The sequence below is a fragment of the Fusarium subglutinans genome, assembly GCF_013396075.1.
Source record: "Fusarium subglutinans strain NRRL 66333 chromosome Unknown NRRL66333_c0000089, whole genome shotgun sequence".
Classification (NCBI taxonomy): domain Eukaryota; kingdom Fungi; phylum Ascomycota; class Sordariomycetes; order Hypocreales; family Nectriaceae; genus Fusarium; species Fusarium subglutinans.
In genome coordinates, this window is record NW_023502152.1 from 119,549 (window position 1) to 138,636 (window position 19,088).

The following is a 19,088-nucleotide window of genomic DNA, read 5'->3' on the forward strand; positions in this document are numbered from 1 at the left end:
TCACAAGGCCAATCCTGTTCCGTCCTTTGTCCATCGATAAACCGCCAAAAGCTCCCTTCGCCGTTGTTGCTGCTCTCCCAGATCCTCAGGTACACGACCTCGAACCTGAGCAAGAGCGCTACGCATAACTTTGCTGAATTTTCGCTATCCCTTGTTAGTTTTTGCGCTGAGACCTCAATTCCTAGAGAAGGACTTACCTGATACTCTGTGCTTAGAGTGACAACACATGCTTCGTGAGCCCGCACGATCGTCTCGCATGCTTTTGCAACACTTGGCGATGCTTCCGACTGCAGCTTATCCGCAATAAGCAGCAATAAGAACGACCCTTGCAGAAGATATATACCGAAGAAGAACGGCATGAATTCGAGTCCAGGATCGAATTCAAGTATCTGGTTGATCGCTTCAGCCGCAGCAACAGCATGGCTCGTCGATGTGATGAATCCCTGTGATGAAATCCACAAATCCTCATCATCCAGCAAGTTGATGGGATCCCATTTTCCGGCCAATAGAATATGCAAGACGTGCATAACATGAGTTCCGTATGCAATAACGATTCGAGTCTGTATATTGCTCTCGGTAAGACGATTCGACCCGTTTGTGTGCACTGAGTGGACTGATGGCGTGTTAGCATCAGGAACCCCTGAGCGCTCGTTGCCCTCGTTCTGAGCATCGACTCTTTCCTCCACCGGTCGGGGCAGGTTCTTGTGCTCGAAAGCCTGCAAGCTCCGCTCATAAATTTCCAGATGTCGAGTAATTTCTGCAGTTTGAGCATTCCACTCGTGGCCCTGACGAAAGCCGGTTCCGAAACGCGGGTGATTCTTTGCGTGGTGCAAGTCGACAATTTCACCCAGGATCGTCATGAGAGGGAGGAAATATCCAAATATACTGTGGCCTCGGCACTCGTACTGAGGACCATGAGCTTGTGTCATATCGGCGCCATACCCTTCTGGACTGGTTCCCAGTAAATTGGGATCTGTGGTTGAATTCGAGTGGCCGCTGAAATCGCCGCTCTGCCATCGGGCATCGTCCATGGGTTGCAACAGACCCTGGCACTCTATATCGAGCAAAAATAGGGGCCGATTGTAACACAATGCCAAATGTCTGTCGACGATGTAAAGGAGCCACCATATTCGGCGTCGCTCCTCACGTTCTTCCTCGCCTACATATCCGCTACCACTAATACCGCCTTCTCCATCATCCGCAGTGTCAGTGTCCATGCTCTCTTGGGTTGCAGGCGAAGGTCCAGGGGGAAGCTCGCGACCCAGCTTCAGCTCACGAGCAAGACCCCAAGCAGCGGTCCACCATCTCATACTTGCGCCTTTATACTCGCTAGCAGAGACGACGACCGCCAAATGAATGTACGTTATCACGTCGTCAAGACTACCTGCGGCACCAAATGGCCCCGATTCGCCACTTGTGGCATCAAGGCTAATTGAGCCGGGCATAGCCACACCCAACCCACCAAGAGCAACACCATCAGCAACAGGGCTTGGCGCATCGCTCGGTGCTGTATGAATGAGTGGTCGAAGAAGATACACTGTAAGTTCTAGGAGCTTCTGACACGTCTTGGCTCGAGCTGATGGTGTGCTGGCGAGGAAGGGAGCATCACTAGTCTGTGCAGCAACCCAAAGCATGCTTGCCAAGAGGGCTGGTTGGCATGGTCTCGGCCTCGTCTGATCAAGGAAATATCGTTTTCGGAATACGAACCCCAAGACATAGGGTGACATCGGGTGCATCTGGGCCGATGAAGAGGACGCAAAGTATAAGTCGATTAAATCGCAAGCGAGAGGGATAGGGATAAGGTTGTTGAGATATGGCACCAATGGCTCAAGAACGGGATACCGCAACTTGGAGTTATTGAAGGCCGGGGCTGGGACCTGGGACTGGTATTGGCCTGGCGGTGAAGCCATTGAGATACCCCATCCAGGTGAAGTTCCCTTCCCCATTGAATACCCAAGAGGGCTATTTCCCATCCTGAATGTGGGGTTGTTGGCAAAGTTGGGAGGACTCTGGGCTTGCATCGAATATGGGAATTCGGCATAAGCAGGCATGTTGCCTCGTCCATTGGCCGCATATGACTGACCGTTGAGCACAGGACCTTCGAGACCCTGTGTCTCATAGCCGTGTGCCATACTTCCGAAACCATTGAGATCCAGACCGCCGTTATTTTCAATGTGTTCGCCATCCAGAGAGGAACGACCCATGTGTGGTTGCTCGCTTATGTTACTAAGGGGGTCGAGGCCTTCCAGACCTTGAGTATGTCGCATCACATCGTCGCCGGGGTCCCTGCTCGATTTGCTGCTTGTGCTCGGGTGTCGTTCATTAGATTGCTGCTCCAGTACCATATTCGACGAGTCGAGTCCCTTGTTGCCGGATTGGCCATTCTCAGATGTAGATTCATCAAGAGTCTGGCCGTTGGCAGCCGCCGCCGCCTGAGCAGCAGCTTGCTGGGCCAGTTCCTTTCTCGACGCCTTTCCTCTCTTCTTCCTTTCGCGGATGTACTCACACCCCAGGCCGAATTCTACAGAAGTCAGAAACACTCCATTAATGTTCGACCTCAGTACCTACCAATGCAGTGTGCACAGGGGTGTTGGCCGTCGCACTTCGTGCGTAGTTGATTGCACTGATCGCAAGCTCGACTTATTCTTCTCCTGACGGGTCCTGAACTGCTGGCATTACGTGGATGAATTCCATAAGGATGTTGTCGATTCTTGACTTGGGGACCTGACCTCTCCAGATGAGCGTTTGAGAGGGGGACGGCTTGCGAGAGTGGTTGAATCGGATATTGATGGCTTTGCCCGAGTGATTCCAGTCCTGTACCTGACATCGTGCCTTGCTGGACGTTTCCATCCGGTGAGATGTTAGAGGAGGTGATGTTCTGGTAAGGCGAAAAACGTTGAAGTGGATTAGACAACATGTTGCCGGTGCTCGCGCTCAACCGCAGACGCTGCGGAGGGTCTGGCGGCAGTAAGGGTATTGTGGGTTCGAGTATCCGTAGCTAGGATAGGATCGGAGAATGTTGTGAGCTATTCCCCTCTCTTGAAGAGACGGGGACAGCTTCACTGATAAACCTGGTCAGCTTGCCCTCCTGCAGGCCGAACTCAAATCAGTTTATGGGGAAGTGCTAGATGTAAGAGGTAGGTAAACAGGGGTTCAAGTCTGATGACGGCTGCAGGCGGGTTGCAGAGGCATCAAAACAGACCAAGATCAACGCGTATTGGTATTAGGGGGCAAATTTGTCGGGGAGCGGGGACCGCTGAGTGACTGACAAGGCATCTGACACCTTTGCATTATAGGTAGTGATGGACACAGGGTTTTGGGAGTAGAGGGTTGTGAGAGTACGTATTGCTGGTATATATGAGGATGGCAGGGTGTAAGAAATGGGATGGGTTGACACTTGACAGGGAAAGTGAAGGGACTTGGGGAGATGAAAGACGGACGGTTCAGGAGATGAGACAAAGTGAAGGCATACACTTACAGTACCCTGGTCGTTTGAGGTGTCTAGCTGCCGTCGTGAACTCTGGCTAAATAGCTTATTGCCAGATGCGTTGAGATTTGCGGCGGCAATGTCAAGCTGGACCTCCTCCTCTTTGGACTCTGTGCTTAAACACAGCTCGACAAGATCTTCGTCTTTGATGCAATTGACTTTGTGGTTCTTTTTTTAGAGAGGCAAGAGAAGAACGGAATCTTCGTATCAAGATTGGGCACCTTATGGCTCGTTTTAAAGAGGCCCAAGTATAATCAAGCCATGTCAGATCAGAAGACTGATGAGTGACTGACAAGTGGATCCTCGAGGTTTGACGTTGAGTGAGTCGTGAGTGCGTGCGTGCTATAAAACTCAAAAATCCCGGAGTCGAGATCCAACTTTTGAGACGGAGAATTGGGATCACAAAGATCAGAAAGAGAAGCAATAGTTCTGGATAGATTCGAATGCTCTTGACCAACGATGACAAGGACAATCTTTGATCAGACAGACAGACAGACAGACGGTAACGAAAGAAGGGACGAGAGAAACGGGCGTTATGTTTTTCTGGAGAAACCAAATCGAACCAAACCAACCGAACCCCAAGGCATGACCGCTCGTGACTGAAATGTCGGGCGGTACCAGGAAAACCTGGGCATGGACGGGGCCTGTCGACAGAAACGGGGGAGTACTTTTACTAGACCAGCATGCCCCAAGAAGTTGCCGCATGCCAAATGGTTCGCTTACTACTCCGTACGGAGAAGTGAGGATCTAGCCTTAGTTAGACTCCAAGCTTGGGAGCGAGGTCCCGCCGAAGGTGGGTTGATGAATAGATGTGGAGTGGTGTAAGAGGTGGAGGATTTTTGGTGCCATGGGGTGCCACTCCTACCAACGAACGAATTGCTTGTCCTTGTCGGTTGGATCTTCCGAGAAAGAATTCTGTTTAATGACTGTCTCTCTGTCTGTCTGTCATGTCACAGTCGCAGTCAATCTGGGGTGTCATGTTCGAGACGTGTTCTTTTCCTTTCTTTTTCTTTTCACCGGCCGGCTTCGAAACTAGCCGTGCGTGTCCTGCTTGTCACGTCTCGTCTCGTCTCGTCTCGTCTTAGTCTTAAACCCGCCACAACATAATCGACATTAACCGTGAACCTGGGGAAATTGACAACAACAGTTCGTCCGCCTGGGGTCGAGATGCAATGATGCAAAAATGTGGCAGCCATCTCCAGGATCTCCATCTTACAGTATTATCCAGACAATAATTGGACAGGGAAGTAGGGGAGAGGCAACTGTCGGTAGCTTCCTCATATGATTGCTACCCATCTAGGAAAAGAGCTGTAGCACGCCCAAGGTCCTACATAGTAAAGCACACGCTGACGTCTGAGAGGACCGTTCATTGCCTTTGTTGGAAACAGTGATGTTATTGATTGAGCTTGTCTTGCTTGTCTATTGTCCTAATGGCTGTCCCTGTAGGGGAAAACCCAGGGTCGTTGGATCTAGTGGCGTCGAGCGCGTGGCCGCCTATCTGAGGCTCTCAGACACTGACACACTTACACAGACATGACAAAGCCGGGCCTAACTTTAGGTTAGCCGAGGCCTGACGTCGAAAAAATCTCTCGGCGTTTTGGAGTTTTTTGGGGGGAGGGAAGACGGCAGAGTAGAACGGCATTGAAAGTGCCAAGTGCGTGCTGTGTTCGTAAGACGGACGAAGTATGATGAAGGATCTTCGGGCTTCGTTCCCAGGGGCCTACACTTCGTTCCCAGGGCCTACGATCCGTTCCGCAAGTTGCTAGAGGCGTCAGGGTATCTACAGCATGTGCTGTAATTATGTGTATGCATACAAGTAACATATCATGGACTTGCACTGCATCTGCATCCACAAAGTGGATTGAAGCAGGGCAGGACAGGGCAGGGAACGGGAACGGGAGGGAGGTGTGGATGAAGAATGCTTAGGACTTTCCTATTGCTATCAGTTCCCCGGATTTTCATGCTCGAGACGATTGACTTTATCCCCTTGTTCTCATGTTCTTTTGCTGAGATTCGAGCTTTGAACGTCGATGAGCCAATGTGCTACGTGAACTGAACCCCAGGTGATTGATTGACTATGCGCCTTCCTTAACGGTTATTAGTGCACTGGGGAGGGGACTTGGGCCTTGGGGCACTCTTTGAAGTTTGGGGCTCTAGCTTTTACATTGTATTCTTCCCCCAATCTCTGAGATCGAGGACAACCGGGGTGGCCAATTAGCTTTGGCTTCGGCTCCTCTCCCCAAGCAAGAGCTTAACTTACTTGGATGTTGTTAACCCCCAAACGGGAATTACTCGCGAGCTTGTCTTTCGATTTAATTTCTCTCATGTCCGATCCTGAAAAATTTCCCACTTCCAAGTTTGAAGTCACAGCTTTGACATCTTGTCGTCAAACTCTTCACATCTTCTCTCTTACCAATTCTTGTGTAACCTCTGTTGCTGGACTATATCATCGGTAGCCTGTGGTTAACCCGGTATTTGCGCCCGCATTCGCGCACCAATCAAATCATCGAGAGCCCTGTCTGAGCCTGCACCGGAAGAGCGGATTAGACTCAGTGCAATGTAGTATGTATGTATGCCTTGCCAGGCTCCAGCATAAGTCGAAGCTACCCCTCAGGGAGCAAGAAAACTCAAGACCCGATATAGGGTGGTCAAAATAAACTTAGTAGGGAGTCCCTTCAACTTATGCTAAATTACCTAAACATTTTTATTATTTAAGGTCAAGGTCTCGAGTTTTCTTTCATCCCTTAGCTGCCATAGGCGATTCAATCACTCCAAACAGCATTTGAACCGCGTGCCAGGGTCTTTCTTGGCCGCGAGTTGGATGGATACTTACTGCACAGTAAGTTACTCCATCAAACGCCTGAGCCCTCCATCGTGATCTTCCCCCAACTACCTACTAATGTATCATACTTACCGTACCTTACTTGCTGACCTATTGCTCCTACGTTCCTTCACAGCTCCTACGCTGTAACTCACTTTCCAGAAAGCCAATCTCGCCAATCGCTGCCTCCCCTCATGACGTCCACCACCGGAATGTCTTGCTTGTGGCGCCGAGGGTCCAACGGCCTTCCGGGCCGATTTCCCCACACTCGTCCCATCCACATACACCCCTGCTATGTACCTCCTCTGCTTTATGTATTCTGCACTCTCCCCGGTCAAAGGGCTCCATGAACTGACCCTTCAGTTCGTCTTGACACCATCTTCAACCAGAGACTCGCATTGCAGTGTGTGCTTTATCGTCCCTTGTTCCCGATACCACGTGGCTCCCTCTTACAACACATCCTACGTCGCCCTCGAAGCTTGCATTTTGAACCATCTTTGTGATGTGACAGCCCTTCCATCTCGTTTTCAGCGGTATAGCAGTGTCTATATGACCACTTTATCTGTAACCGCCTGAATCTCAGGTCGGCAAATGCGGTCTGTGAGCCTAGCTGAATTACGGAGAGCTGAGCCGGACATTTTATTATTCAATCGTAATAATATAGCCAAAGATTTTCCCTGTAGGAGAGAGATCCCGATTCAAAAGTTGTCACACCGCATTATGGCCAGTCATGTAATACAAGACAAATCCGCAAGTCTACACCTAATCCATCAATTAATTTATGCTTCTGGTTATGGCTAGTATACTTTTGACGACCAACTCCGATCCCCTTCTAGTAACTGAAAATTCTTCATCCAAGTCGTGACTATTGAACACAAATGCAGCCATATTTACAGTATCGTATCGGAAATTTTCAGCCCCTTTAATCTAAGCCCGGAAGCCATCCACCACGAGATAATGAAGCTCCTAACCCATCAAGCGCTGCTATCTGGTCACTTGTATCAGCTTGCAAATTGCCGTTACCTTCCGTGCTGCTGTTAGGGGTATCCTGATTGTTGTTGTCACCAAACATAAACACAGAAGTGTCCTGCCCGTTGTTGGCCATCTGCCAGGCCTCAAAACTCTGGTGCCACCTTGCGCTGTCGTTCAAGAACCATTCTTGCCCATCCATCCTCATAGACCGGTTGGATGTTGGAGGATTGCTGACAGGCGGGACACTTGTGCCGGCGTTTGCCATGCTGTTGCGGTTGATGGGTGCAAATGGCTGCTGATAAGATGGCATCGATGATGTAACAGGGACAGACCCCCATCCACCCATAGGCTCGGATCCAAATCCTGCGTTGGATCTGTTCAAAGAAATCCCCTGTTGTTGAGAAAGGATGGTGTTCGACAGCGGTGCGCTTGTCAGCATGGCGTCTGTTACAGATCTTTGAGGCTGTTGCTGCGGCTGTTGCTGTTGAAGCTGTTGCATCGGTCGAGCCAATTGTGCTCGATTATACGGGGGAAAGGGGCTGTATTCACCCATGGCCTTCATCCCTAGACCACCATCAGAAAGGGGCGAAGCTCCTGCCTGCGAATGAGGTGACGGGACATCAGAGGTGCTGTATGTTCCGTATTTTTCGTCGGCCCGATGAAGCACGAATGCTGCATCCTCAGGGAGTTCGCAATTCCACTTCCGGGCGAGAACGCTCAGGATACTCAAGGTTCTTCTCGCGCAAAGCCAATCTTCCGCAATTTCTTCCAGGTGCTTTACCCCATGAGTGATGTCCCGACGAGCAGTTTTCTCGGGGAGATTTAGTAAATGGATTGTGCATGCGCTGTGCACCATATACACTGCGATGTTACAAATCTGGCGCAAGTTCCAAAGCTTCTTGTACAATCTAAGCAGTTTTGAGATTGCTCCAGCATTTGCTGTACAAATACGGCGGGGTGAGACATGTGGCGGAAGAGGCGAAGAAGTAGGTGAGTACTTGAGAAAAGGCCGGAAGAGATGTATGTATTGAAGATGGAAGAACATGCTATTTAGGGTCAGTCATTTGTGACTTAGCTGTCCGGTACTGTGTTACTTACTGCATGAGAAGCACATTGGGCAGCTGGCCATCTTTAGGCTCAAACTCCCTTGGAAGTTCTTTCCGCCACTCTTCTAGACGGCGATGCAGCTCACTTAACTTTTTGAGCTCTACCGTCTTCCCACTGGACCTGCCAATGTGACTTGGATGGTAGAAGAAGGCGAGCAAATCACTGCTGATCTCGGAAAGCTTTGACATTTGCAAAGCAATAGCTCGTGTTCGTGCTGGTTGTTTAAATGACTGGTCAAATCCACTGTCCGTATAGGGCGACCATGATTCCGCATCTTCGTCGGGGAACACATCAAATTTGGAAACGTTGAACGAACTCTTGGGGATCTGAGGTAGCCGGCCGAGATAATTGGACCAGCATTTGTCGAATAGATAGCAGCCCCAGAATGTAATTCGCCTGGCATCAATCTCATAATCACTCATTCGTTCCTTGTCGAGCTGGCCGACATCTAAGTTCAGGCCAATATCTTCAGCCATGCGGAAACTCATTCCGCTATAAACCCACCCCTTGGCTTCGCGAGCACAACCGGCTTCTCTCACTGACATGAGTGCCAATGCTTGAACGGTAACTAATCGGGGTTTTTCGTATTCGTCGTTTTCAACAATCAAGCGTTTTGCCTCAGCAAAAAAGTGATCGCCTTTCGTCCGGCTATCGCCAAGGGTACCATAGGCGCCGGCTAGACTTGTAAAATGGCAACCCAACGCGAGCATAGCGTTGACCAGGAGTGATGAACAGTATGCAGTACCTCTTCCTATCCCGGTCTTGCCTCTCAAAAAGTCTCGGAAGAAGAGTGTTTTTGAGAGCGTGGTAAAGTAAGGGTAGTGCCAGTTGAAATACATGTTAATAAGGTGAGTGATGAGCTGAGTGTCCTGGGTGACGCGAGTCCAAGAGGTAATAGGATCCTGTCCAGTTGTGTAATCTTCAAAATTTGGCTCCATTTCTCCTTCGTGAGTCGGGTCACTCAGATAGATAAGATGAGAGGTTCCTCCGATGAAGCGAACGTTACCATTCTCGAGTCTGAGCTCACCCATTTTGCGAGCTAGATCCCTCTCACCCTGCTCGGGTTGGTCGGTAGTATAATTATCATTGGATTGATCATAATCATCAGAATCATCATTAGCCAACGGAACTGTCGGCTGTTGCGGTTGTGGCTGTAGTGGCTGCTGCTGTTGCAGCTTGATAATATCTTCGGCAACAGCGTCAAGGCTATTGCAGGTACGGATCTTTTGGACAATGCCCAACACATCGTCTTCTTCAGCATTCAATATAGCTTCGATTAGAATCTGCAAGGTCGAATTACGCGCCTTCATGCTGTCGACCTTTTCGCGATAAACACCCTTCCGGCGATGGTCTGAGTTAGGATCATAAACACACTCAGTTCCATATACGCTGGAGCATGCAGCGCAACTGGGAAGGGCACCATCGCACTTGGACTTGCGTTTACGGCACGCTATACAAGCCGTACTCACGCATCGCCTCTTCTGACTGGCAGAGTCGGCGCCTCTGCGTGACTTCTTGCGAGTTGACCCTTGGGCAGTTGTCGATGGACCCGGCTGCACCGCGGTCTTGGGTTCCGGTTCTTCCATGGTGTAACTGAAGAAGCGAAATCTGGTGATAAACTGCACGCAAATCAAACAAATAGCAGAGGTCAAGATATGAGGAGATCCAGATAATAAGCACTCTTCGTGAGATGATCTGACACGATGTTTTGTATGAATGTGCTGGTTCGTAGGCCCACAACCTAGACTGTGGGGGACGAAATTGTAGTTAGTAGAGGTTGAAAGGTGATCAGCACTTTGGCTCAAACTAAGCGAATATGAGGTCTTTGTGGTTGGTTAATAGATACGAGTGCGGATGATAGTTCAGAGGTGATAGATTGGAAAAGAATTGAACAGGAGTGGGAGACTGAGCATATAGTCCTCCTAACAACTATTCCATTCTGACTTTGCGGGTTTTGTAATCAAGCATGTCTGGTAGGGACAAGGTGAAGGCTTCTGCCGAGTTGACTAACTCCACGGGACTTGTTACGCAGGGTTCAACGCCGAAGACAGCCCGAGGTGCCTGACCAAAGTGAGGTGATATGAGATGAGGTGATGATGAGAGGCGATACAATGCGATGTAATGAACCCTGAGGTGGTAAAAAAGGATCGTGGATGAAGAGTGAGGAGGGATGGGAACGTGTGAGGTGGATTTCTTGCAGCTGAGGCCCAGACTCTGAACGCGGCTGATTAAGGTGAATCTTCAGGCGATTCCCGACTCGACCTGACCTGACACCGAATGGATGTTTCTTCTGGGACTTTACTAATGTAGGAAAAGACCCTGGAGTAGGTGCACGCGTGGTAAGGTTAAGCGGGAGAAGAAACAGTGAAACTGACGTTGGTCAAGGAATTGAGTGGAGGCAAGAGCCCAGCATCAGCGTGGAGGGTCCCGCCTCTCCTTGAGTTCTGGCGACTCAGAGAAAGGCGTTATGTAAGTCGTCTCTCCTGGACCAGCCACTCTAAACGGAGCATTGTCTGGACCTGGGTCAGATACTATTTCGGTATAGTCTGAATATTCGGCTTTTGGGGGGAATGAAGACAGCCAAGATAGCTTATTTCCCAAAGGTCAAAACACCAGCTGTCTATCACATGGGATGCGATAATGTTCTCAACAGAGATTATCGACATCTCTCCCTCATAATCCCCCACTTGGGATCGGCCAGCCAAGGATGTGGCTCCTCAACCTTTGTACAGTAGCGGCCCGGGGCCCCAGGGCCTCTGATAGCGGCTGTGCGACTTAGGCAGGCCGGCCTGATAAGCTCTCGGGAGAGTCCTCAGATTGGCTACAGAACGGTAATCAACAGGTCTGGATTCTCTTTTGGGCCGGGACTTGAGCTGCATTCTTATCCATGGGCGTGGTACCCAATAACCCCATCCGTGCTTCTTGTGGCGCCTTGAAGAAACGAGTTGGCTTTGTACTGCCTTGTACTCCGTACTATATGTCTCCTCCAATCATGTGGACTGGCGGCTCAGCTGCACCTTATCAGCTTGAGGCACACGCTTTGACTTGTTCGTTCAGACTAGGTAGTTGTACTCCGTACCCCAAAACATTTACACTCGTTCTCTCAGTCACCTTCTTATCATGTCTCAGTGATACCGGTTGACCAGAAAGCACAGAGAGCAGCCGTATCAAGCCCCTGATAATCCCATTGTTAAAGCATGTCCAAGATAACCTCCAAGCTTTAAACCAGTATATATCCAGCCACCAACAATAACGTCAAAGCTGCCGTCCTCTGCACCAATATCTGTAGGTCTACCGTCATTGGTGGCTTGAGATCGGGAATTTCATATCCGTTTGATGACTCCTTAAGCCATTTTCCTGCTGAGTTCTACCGGTACCCGGAGAGTTCTGTCCTGTTGCGGAGATTATTATATGTGATCGTTCCAAATCTTATCTATTACCCAACCCATTTCTTTTACATGCTCCCAAAGCTGACATGACTAGCTTCCTACTTTGTATGACCCAAATCATAATTTCGTAGAAGTATCAATGTGTGTGGACTTAGCTGCACACTAAGCACTATTGCTAACAGCAGGAAAACAATGTAGTATCCAGACTTGTCATGCTTTTAACAGTAGTGATACATACAAGGTACATCCGGTTATCTACCGTACACTCTAGAAGGTGGTATATTACACAGGCATCCCATCCGCCTAGCTAAATTTCTTCCCGATTCCAAAACCACATTTTCTTTTCATTAACCTCGTCCCAAGTACCAGTTGTGGGCCAGCTGGTTAGTCAAATAGCTGAAAGGTGTGGGCACCTCACCCATACCCTTTCTTGCGACAGGATGACGTAGGTAGACCGCAGCACAGATGTTGGGGTTAACCTCAAGGTAGCGAGGGATGAAGGCAAAGGCGGACATGAATGGGCGAGGACGCCAGGGAGTAGCATAGGGCTTAGAGGGATCGATAGGGTTCTCGGAGTCGTGTCTGAGAATGCTGATGAGGCGGCGGGTCTCCTCATGGGTCAAGTTCTCAGTGGCCAGAATGTTCATAGCCCGGTCGCGATCTGCCTTATTCTTGATGCCCTCTAGACCCTTCTCAAGGACGTTGTTCTTGAATTGCAACTTCTTCGCCTCTCTTTCCTCCTTACTTAACTTAGAGTCTGATTTCTCAGCTTGTGGTTCAGCGGACTCCTCGGCCGGTGCTTCAACTGAACCCTCAGCATTCGCTGCTTTAGCCAGTGTTGAGTCAGCCTTTCGAAACGTATCGACAGACTCAAGCTTTGTGATCTGAGCCTGAATCTGACGGAGGAGGTCTCTTGCGTCAAGTTCACGAGCCTCAGGAAGAGACAGGAAACGCTGAGCAGTGTCACGGAATAGTCGTAAATCTTTCTTCTGCTTAGCAGAAAGGTTTCTCATGTCGCCCTTGAGAATCTCTCTGGCGGTTATTCGGAGATTTTTGACACGGTGCAGCTGCACCTCTCGCTCAACACGCTTGCGCACGTGTTTTCCAGGACCCTTTGTATCAGCAGACTCAGCTTCCTCTCCTTCCTTAGCAATAGCCTCGAGAACTTTGGATCGCTTCTTCAGTCCATGCTTTCTGACTGACTCTTCTTGTTGGTCGAGCATCTCCTTCTCACGGCTTTCCATTGTTGTATACTCAGCTGTCTTTTGCTCTCCAGTGCCATATAGAACTTTCTCAACCTCAACTTGAAACATATCACCAGGATTCAATGCGTACGATGGGTGGACCATCTGTCAAATGTTAGAGCAATCCGTGATGGAAGTTTTCTATTAAACAAACCTTCTTGCCGTTCACCTTGACAGCTCCGTGAATGATAAATTGACGAGCTTGTCGTACACTGCTGGCAAACATGGCACGGAAGACAGCGGTATCCAACCTTCGCTCCAATGGCGCGAATGTCATTTGCATATAAGGTGTCATGTTCTGGAAATGCTCCGAGAGCATATCGTTCACATTTCCAAAAGCTCGGCCTCGCTGAGCAGGATGCGAAGGACTTCGGACTGTCGTACTGCCTTTGGGAACTCTGGAGTAGGTCTCGGCGGTCACATTGGATGTCGTCAGACCTGAACCACGACCAGCCGCCTGCTCGGCACCATCGTTGGCGGCCAGGTATTCGGGAGGGAGATCAACAGCGGATTGAAGACGTCTTGAAAAGAGCCGCACCCACTTCTTCTCGGAAACATGCTCGCCGTGATAACCTCGGGTTTTCGATTTAGCCGCCCATTTCTGCTGGAAAAACGTTGCTCGACTGTTGACTTGGGGCTCGCGGCCGGCTGCACGGGCGATGTTAAACAGATTGTACTTGTTCCATGATTGCCTAAGTTTCTATATGGTGTGTCTGTTAGTAAGACAAAATTCACCTCGCGCGGGGTGCCACAGCCAGCCCGAGTCAATTGGGGTCAAAAGTTGAACATACCGGTCTCGTCAGACTATAGTATTTCGTAGGCCGACGCATATTGGCAGATTGAGGCCCACGGTGCTGGGAACCGGCTCGTCGTGATTGTCGTTAAGAGCCAAATTTTTGGCATCGATTCAGCTTGATCACCGGATTATCTCGTGGGTCCGGCCGTCGTTCAATTCAAAGTCACCCGCTTATGTCAGCTAGGGAAGATGGGAATATGTGGGTCCACACTCACTTACACGCAGGACGCGACTCAATTAGACACGACGCGTCCCTAACTCAGAGACGTCCCAAAGGAATTCATGAGTCCCACCAGCAACACCACCATTTTCACAATCCTTCAATATTGAGGATATTTCAGTTCTCATACCCTTGAAAATCTTTCCATAATGCTTTCAGCGTCATCACCTATCACTTTCCCTCATTCTCCACCGCCGGCGAAGCGAGCCAAACCCCATGATCACAGCCCTCCTAAACCGAAAGCTCGAGGTCCATTCCTTGTTGAAGATGACGATTCCGATTCCGACAGCAATGTCGAACCTAGTGGCTCTACTCATGTGGCAAAACGCCCGAGGACAGAGGATCCACGAGAGAAACCTTCAAATGCCATTGCACAAGACCAAACAACATCTATTGATCTAGTTGATGAGGAAGAACCCTCAAGCACTCCCAATGTGCAAGCTCAAGAACCAACACGACTGAGCCAAAGACCAATCTTCGCCACTCCGATTTTCAGTAATCTTGTACCGCAATCTTTAAAGGCAACGACATGTAACGGTAAATCCGTCACAATCAAGGAGCGAAAGGCCAACTTAGCGCCAACGTACGAGTCCATGGTCGCAGCTCGATCGAAAACGAAAGAAGGGCGAGCGAAACGAAGCTACTACGGCGTCGATATCCACAATCTCATTAACGCTGCATCCGCAGAGATCGCAAGTCAGAAACAAACCCAGCCGCCAAGGCCTAGTGTGCCTGTTCAATCAGTTGAGCCCCGGCTGTCGAACAGCAAAAAGCCCAAGAGAACTCGCTTGTGGACGGAGAAATACCGGGCAAGGAACTTTATGGATCTGTGTGGTAACGATAATACCAACAGACGGGTATTGGGATGGTTGAAAAAGTGGGATCCCGTGGTGTTCCCGGGAGCAGCAAAGTCAAAGCCTGTGATAGCCAGACGATCAGGTGCTCAGCAACAACAACAAGAGGAGGAGGAAAAACCTCACAGAAAAATCCTACTGCTCACAGGACCTCCGGGACTGGGAAAGACAACGTTGGCACATGTGTGTGCAAGACAAGCAGGCTATGAAGTTATGGAAATTAACGCCAGTGACGACCGAAGTCGCGATGTCGTCAAGAACCGCATCCGCACAAGCTTGGGAACAGAGAGTGTCAAAACCGTCAGTAACCGCAAGGACGGAGACGGCCCCTCAAAATTGGCTAAACCAGCATGTGTCGTGGTGGATGAAGTGGATGGCGTTGTATCTGGTTCAGGAGGGTCAGGTGAAGGTGGCTTTGTCAAAGCACTAATAGATCTTGTTCTCCTGGACCAGAAGAATGCGTCGGGTGCCACCACAGAAAATTACGGGCGAAAGAAGAAGAAGGGTGACGACTTTCGACTGCTCCGACCCCTGATTCTCATTTGCAATGATGTTTACGCGCCAGCGCTTCGACCACTCCGGCATTCCAATTTGGCAGAAATCATTCACGTTGGCAAGCCCACTATGGAGTCGGTGGTTACCAGGCTAAAGAATATTTTTGAAAAGGAAGGTATCCCTTGCGAGAAAGACGCTGCTCGAAAGCTGTGTGAGGCGGCCTGGGGTATGACGAGCGGAATTGACGCTAGAAGAGGAGCTGAGAGTACAGTAGAGGGTGACCTTCGAGGTGTCATGGTCGTCGGTGAATGGGTAGCGGGACGATTTCGCGCATCAAATCTGAAAGGAAAAGGCTCTCTCACGCGGCAGTGGCTGGAGCACAATGTCCTTCAAGAACTAACCAGCGGCGCTGGTGGTGCTCGAGGTCTGGGTCGAGGCGGTGTCAAGGACATCGTTTCACGCCTCTTCCAAGAAGGTGGCGGCTTTCCGAAGCAAGCTATGGATCTATCTCAATCCAAAACGCGGCATGAGCAACCACAGGCTGAGCTTGGTTTCGGCGAGTATCAAAAGAAGCATGCCATGGAAAGACTGCGGCAAATGATCGATACAAGCGGCGAAATCAGCCATATCATGACGGAGGTTTTTACCGAATACCCAAATCGCGAGTTCAACGATGATCTGTACCTTACCAAGCCTAATCAAGCCTACGAATGGCTGCACTTTCACGACACGTGTCAGTCGCGGCTTTATGCTAGTCAAGAGTGGGAATTGGCACAATACCTCAGCCAGCCCGTTCTAGCATGCCATCACCTTTTCGCATCTCCCAAGCGCTATCTTCCCAGCATGGGCTACGATCGCCGCTGGGGTGGGGATGCGGAGGATAACTCTGCGCCTCCACTGCCATTCTCTGGTTCTCGAGCTGACTACCAAGCTTTCGAAGCAGAGCGTCAGAACAGGACTCAGCTCCAGACTTTGCAGGGACAACTCCCGCCCACACTGATGCGTTCGTTCCGCAGCGCTGAAGATGTTGCCGCCGAGTTCCTCCCTTATCTTGCGCGTATTGTTTCTCCGGACGTCAAGCCTGTTGTAGTGGGTGGCAGTCAAGGATCCACGGCCAGCGTACGCAGGGAGAGCGAACGTGCCATGGTCAAACGTGCAGCTGATGTTCTCGCCGAAGTTGGTATCGAGCTGCAGAAGGGAAGAATTGAGAGTGACTCGCTCACCAATCGGACACCACAATATGTGTATCGCATGGAGCCGTAAGTCATTCTTCATCTCGAACAGGTGAACACAACTAACAGTTCTACAGGGACCTTGATGTTCTGGCCACGTTCGAAACAGCTGCAGCACTTCTTCTACCCTCGGCAGCACCTACACGCTATGCTGTTCGCCAAGTTCTCGACCAAGAACTGAAGCGAACATTAGTGGAACGGGAAGCTCGCGCTCGACAGTCCCGCTTCAAAGCAGGCCATCCACTTGGACATGCTGAGCACCTCAGCACAGACAAAATTATGGCTTCCAAGAAACATGCACTCGAAGCATCATTACAGGACACTACACTCATCAAGCGTGATTTCTTTGGCCGAATCATAGAGGCGCGGCCGCTAGCTGAGATCACGAATACTCCCGAGCAGCAAGCCAAGCAGGACGAAAAGGAGCGCAAGGTGTGGGTGACGTATCATGAAGGATTGAATAACGCTGTGAGGAAACCAATGTCTTTGCAGGAATTTATGAGGGGATTATAAAAGTAGGGTGCTGTTGAGGGTAATGGATATGTGAATAGCATTGAGTCAAATTAGCATTGATTGCATAGCGATGTTGAATTTATCCTAAATTTTATAAAAAGTTCTGGCGCTATAAAGAACTCGTGTATCTAAACCTCTGTACATCTAAGAACACGAAAAATTAAAAACTGACAAGACTTATCAAACACAGCTCGTCTAGAGTTTCGCTTTGGGGGTGTCCTGCTTGGGTCCAGCCTTGGGTCTCTGAGCAGGCACAGACAAAGGATCATATACAGTCGACGAAAGGTTATCCGATGGCACAGCAGAATGCTGGAATAGACTTCGCAGGTCAAGCATACCGGGATGCAAGTCCTCGATAGTGCTAGCACCAATGAGGCGCATGTTCATTTCCAGCTCATCCTTCAGCAGCTGCATAGCTCGTACGACACCAGCCTCACCATAAGCACTCATGGCGTACAGGAAAGGTCGTCCGATACCAACGCCACGAGCACCAAGGCAGAGAGCCTTGAGGATATCAGTTCCACGACGGATTCCACCATCGATGAAAATCTCAATCTTGTTCTCGAGACCGCGCTCACGAAGAACGGGCATTGTCTCGGCGAGAACCTCGATGGCGGATCGGGCAAACTCAAGCTGACGACCTCCGTGATTAGAGAGAACAACGCCCTGGCAGCCGTAGTCAATAGCCTTGAGGACATCTTCGACGCGCTGGACACCCTTGAGGATAATAGGCATGGATGTGATGCTCTGGAACCACGCAATGTCCTTCCAGCTTAGTGCAGGGTCAATGAATGTCGAAATAGCGCGAGCAGCACCTTGGCTGTTATCCGTATCTGTGCCCTCTTGGACATGGGAACCAGGATCGGTAAACTTGGATCTCATATCCTTCTCGCGACGTCCCAGCTGGGGCGCATCAACGGTAATGAAGAGACCCTTGCAACCACGCTTCTCAGCATGTTGCACGATCTTCTTGGTGATAGCACGGTCCTTGTTGACGTAGAGCTGCAGCCACTGGATCTGATCGCCAGCTTTTGCGTCCACAATCTCGTCGAAGGAGCAGGATGCAAGAGTGGGGATCATCTGAATGATGTTGTGCTTTGCTGCGGCGCGGGTGAGGACGACTTCACCCTCTGGGTTGCCGAGTTTACCGAGGGCTGTGGCTGTCACATAGACGGGGATGTCTGTTTTTGTGCCGAGCATGGTGGTTGAGAAGTCGATGTTTTCCACGTCGACGAGAATTTGAGGACGAAACCAGATGCGATGGAACGCGCTGTGGTTCTCTCGCATTGTCTATTCTCATTTAGATACTTCCTCAGTAGCTGTGCAAGGAAAACCTACAATCTCATCGTCGGCAGCGCTGGAGTAGTATCCCCATGCGGTCTTTGACATCACACGTCGAGCGACAGCCTCAAAATCGAAGAGGTTGTAGCATTGCGACAGAAGAGGCTTCTGCTCAATGCGCTGCAGACGTTCCTCTTCCTCGGGGTCGACCTCCTTCTTCTCCTGCTGGACGGTGCCCATATCGACAGGGCCGAGATGCTTGGAGGCATCAAGATACTTGTCGAGGGTGTCGGGAGGATGAATTGGTTCGTATTCTTCGGTAGCATCTTTGCCCTGGCACGTGTTAGTAGATGAGTGATGTTCAGTAAAGCGTGCGTCTTACAGCGTATTTGAGAATGATCTTTTGGCCTCCAGGGTGTTCTGTAAGTCGTCAGTCTTATCCAATGTTCGAACCCTTTTTGAGTATATCATACCTGGCAGAAATTCTGTCACATCATATGCTTTGCCCTGTCGCATCCAAGTCAGTAAAAGTCGGTAAGTCACAACTTATTTCATGGGGTCCATACGTGAACGATAACCCAGCACGACTTTGCGCTGTTGTGTTCAGCAACCTCGCCGCCTTTTAACACCATTTTGACAGTATTCAGTTTCTTGTTTGTTGCGAGAAACGTGTATTA

The 19,088-nt window shown here is 50.0% G+C and overlaps 5 protein-coding genes across 5 annotated transcripts; 1 reads left to right on the forward strand and 4 right to left on the reverse strand.

Annotated features, from left to right (window-relative positions):
* Nucleotides 1-2,917, reverse strand: FSUBG_7178 (transcription activator; the record flags this gene model as incomplete). Its single annotated transcript, XM_036685455.1, has 3 exons — nucleotides 1-144; nucleotides 198-2,521; nucleotides 2,569-2,917. The coding sequence occupies 3 exons, from the start codon at nucleotides 2,915-2,917 to the stop codon at nucleotides 1-3; spliced, it is 2,817 nt and encodes a 938-aa protein (XP_036537322.1).
* Nucleotides 2,918-7,230: 4,313 nt separating this feature from the next.
* On the reverse strand, nucleotides 7,231-9,973 carry FSUBG_7179 (NIT-4 pathway-specific regulatory nit-4; the record flags this gene model as incomplete). The annotated part of the gene is made up of 2 exons (XM_036685456.1): nucleotides 7,231-8,326; nucleotides 8,379-9,973. 2 exons carry the CDS (start codon nucleotides 9,971-9,973, stop codon nucleotides 7,231-7,233), a joined length of 2,691 nt encoding a protein of 896 aa, XP_036537323.1.
* Nucleotides 9,974-12,123: 2,150 nt separating this feature from the next.
* FSUBG_7180 (NAM9-mitochondrial ribosomal small subunit) lies at nucleotides 12,124-13,850 on the reverse strand (the record flags this gene model as incomplete). The annotated part of the gene is made up of 3 exons (XM_036685458.1): nucleotides 12,124-13,125; nucleotides 13,175-13,720; nucleotides 13,812-13,850. The coding sequence occupies 3 exons, from the start codon at nucleotides 13,848-13,850 to the stop codon at nucleotides 12,124-12,126; spliced, it is 1,587 nt and encodes a 528-aa protein (XP_036537324.1).
* A 335-nt stretch (nucleotides 13,851-14,185) lies between these two features.
* On the forward strand, nucleotides 14,186-17,130 carry FSUBG_7181 (chromosome transmission fidelity 18; the record flags this gene model as incomplete). The annotated part of the gene is made up of 2 exons (XM_036685459.1): nucleotides 14,186-16,644; nucleotides 16,695-17,130. 2 exons carry the CDS (start codon nucleotides 14,186-14,188, stop codon nucleotides 17,128-17,130), a joined length of 2,895 nt encoding a protein of 964 aa, XP_036537325.1.
* Nucleotides 17,131-17,325: 195 nt separating this feature from the next.
* Nucleotides 17,326-19,043, reverse strand: FSUBG_7182 (L-lactate dehydrogenase (cytochrome); the record flags this gene model as incomplete). The annotated part of the gene is made up of 5 exons (XM_036685460.1): nucleotides 17,326-18,420; nucleotides 18,469-18,744; nucleotides 18,794-18,831; nucleotides 18,885-18,918; nucleotides 18,978-19,043. 5 exons carry the CDS (start codon nucleotides 19,041-19,043, stop codon nucleotides 17,326-17,328), a joined length of 1,509 nt encoding a protein of 502 aa, XP_036537326.1.
* Between the last annotated feature and the right edge of the window lie 45 nt (nucleotides 19,044-19,088).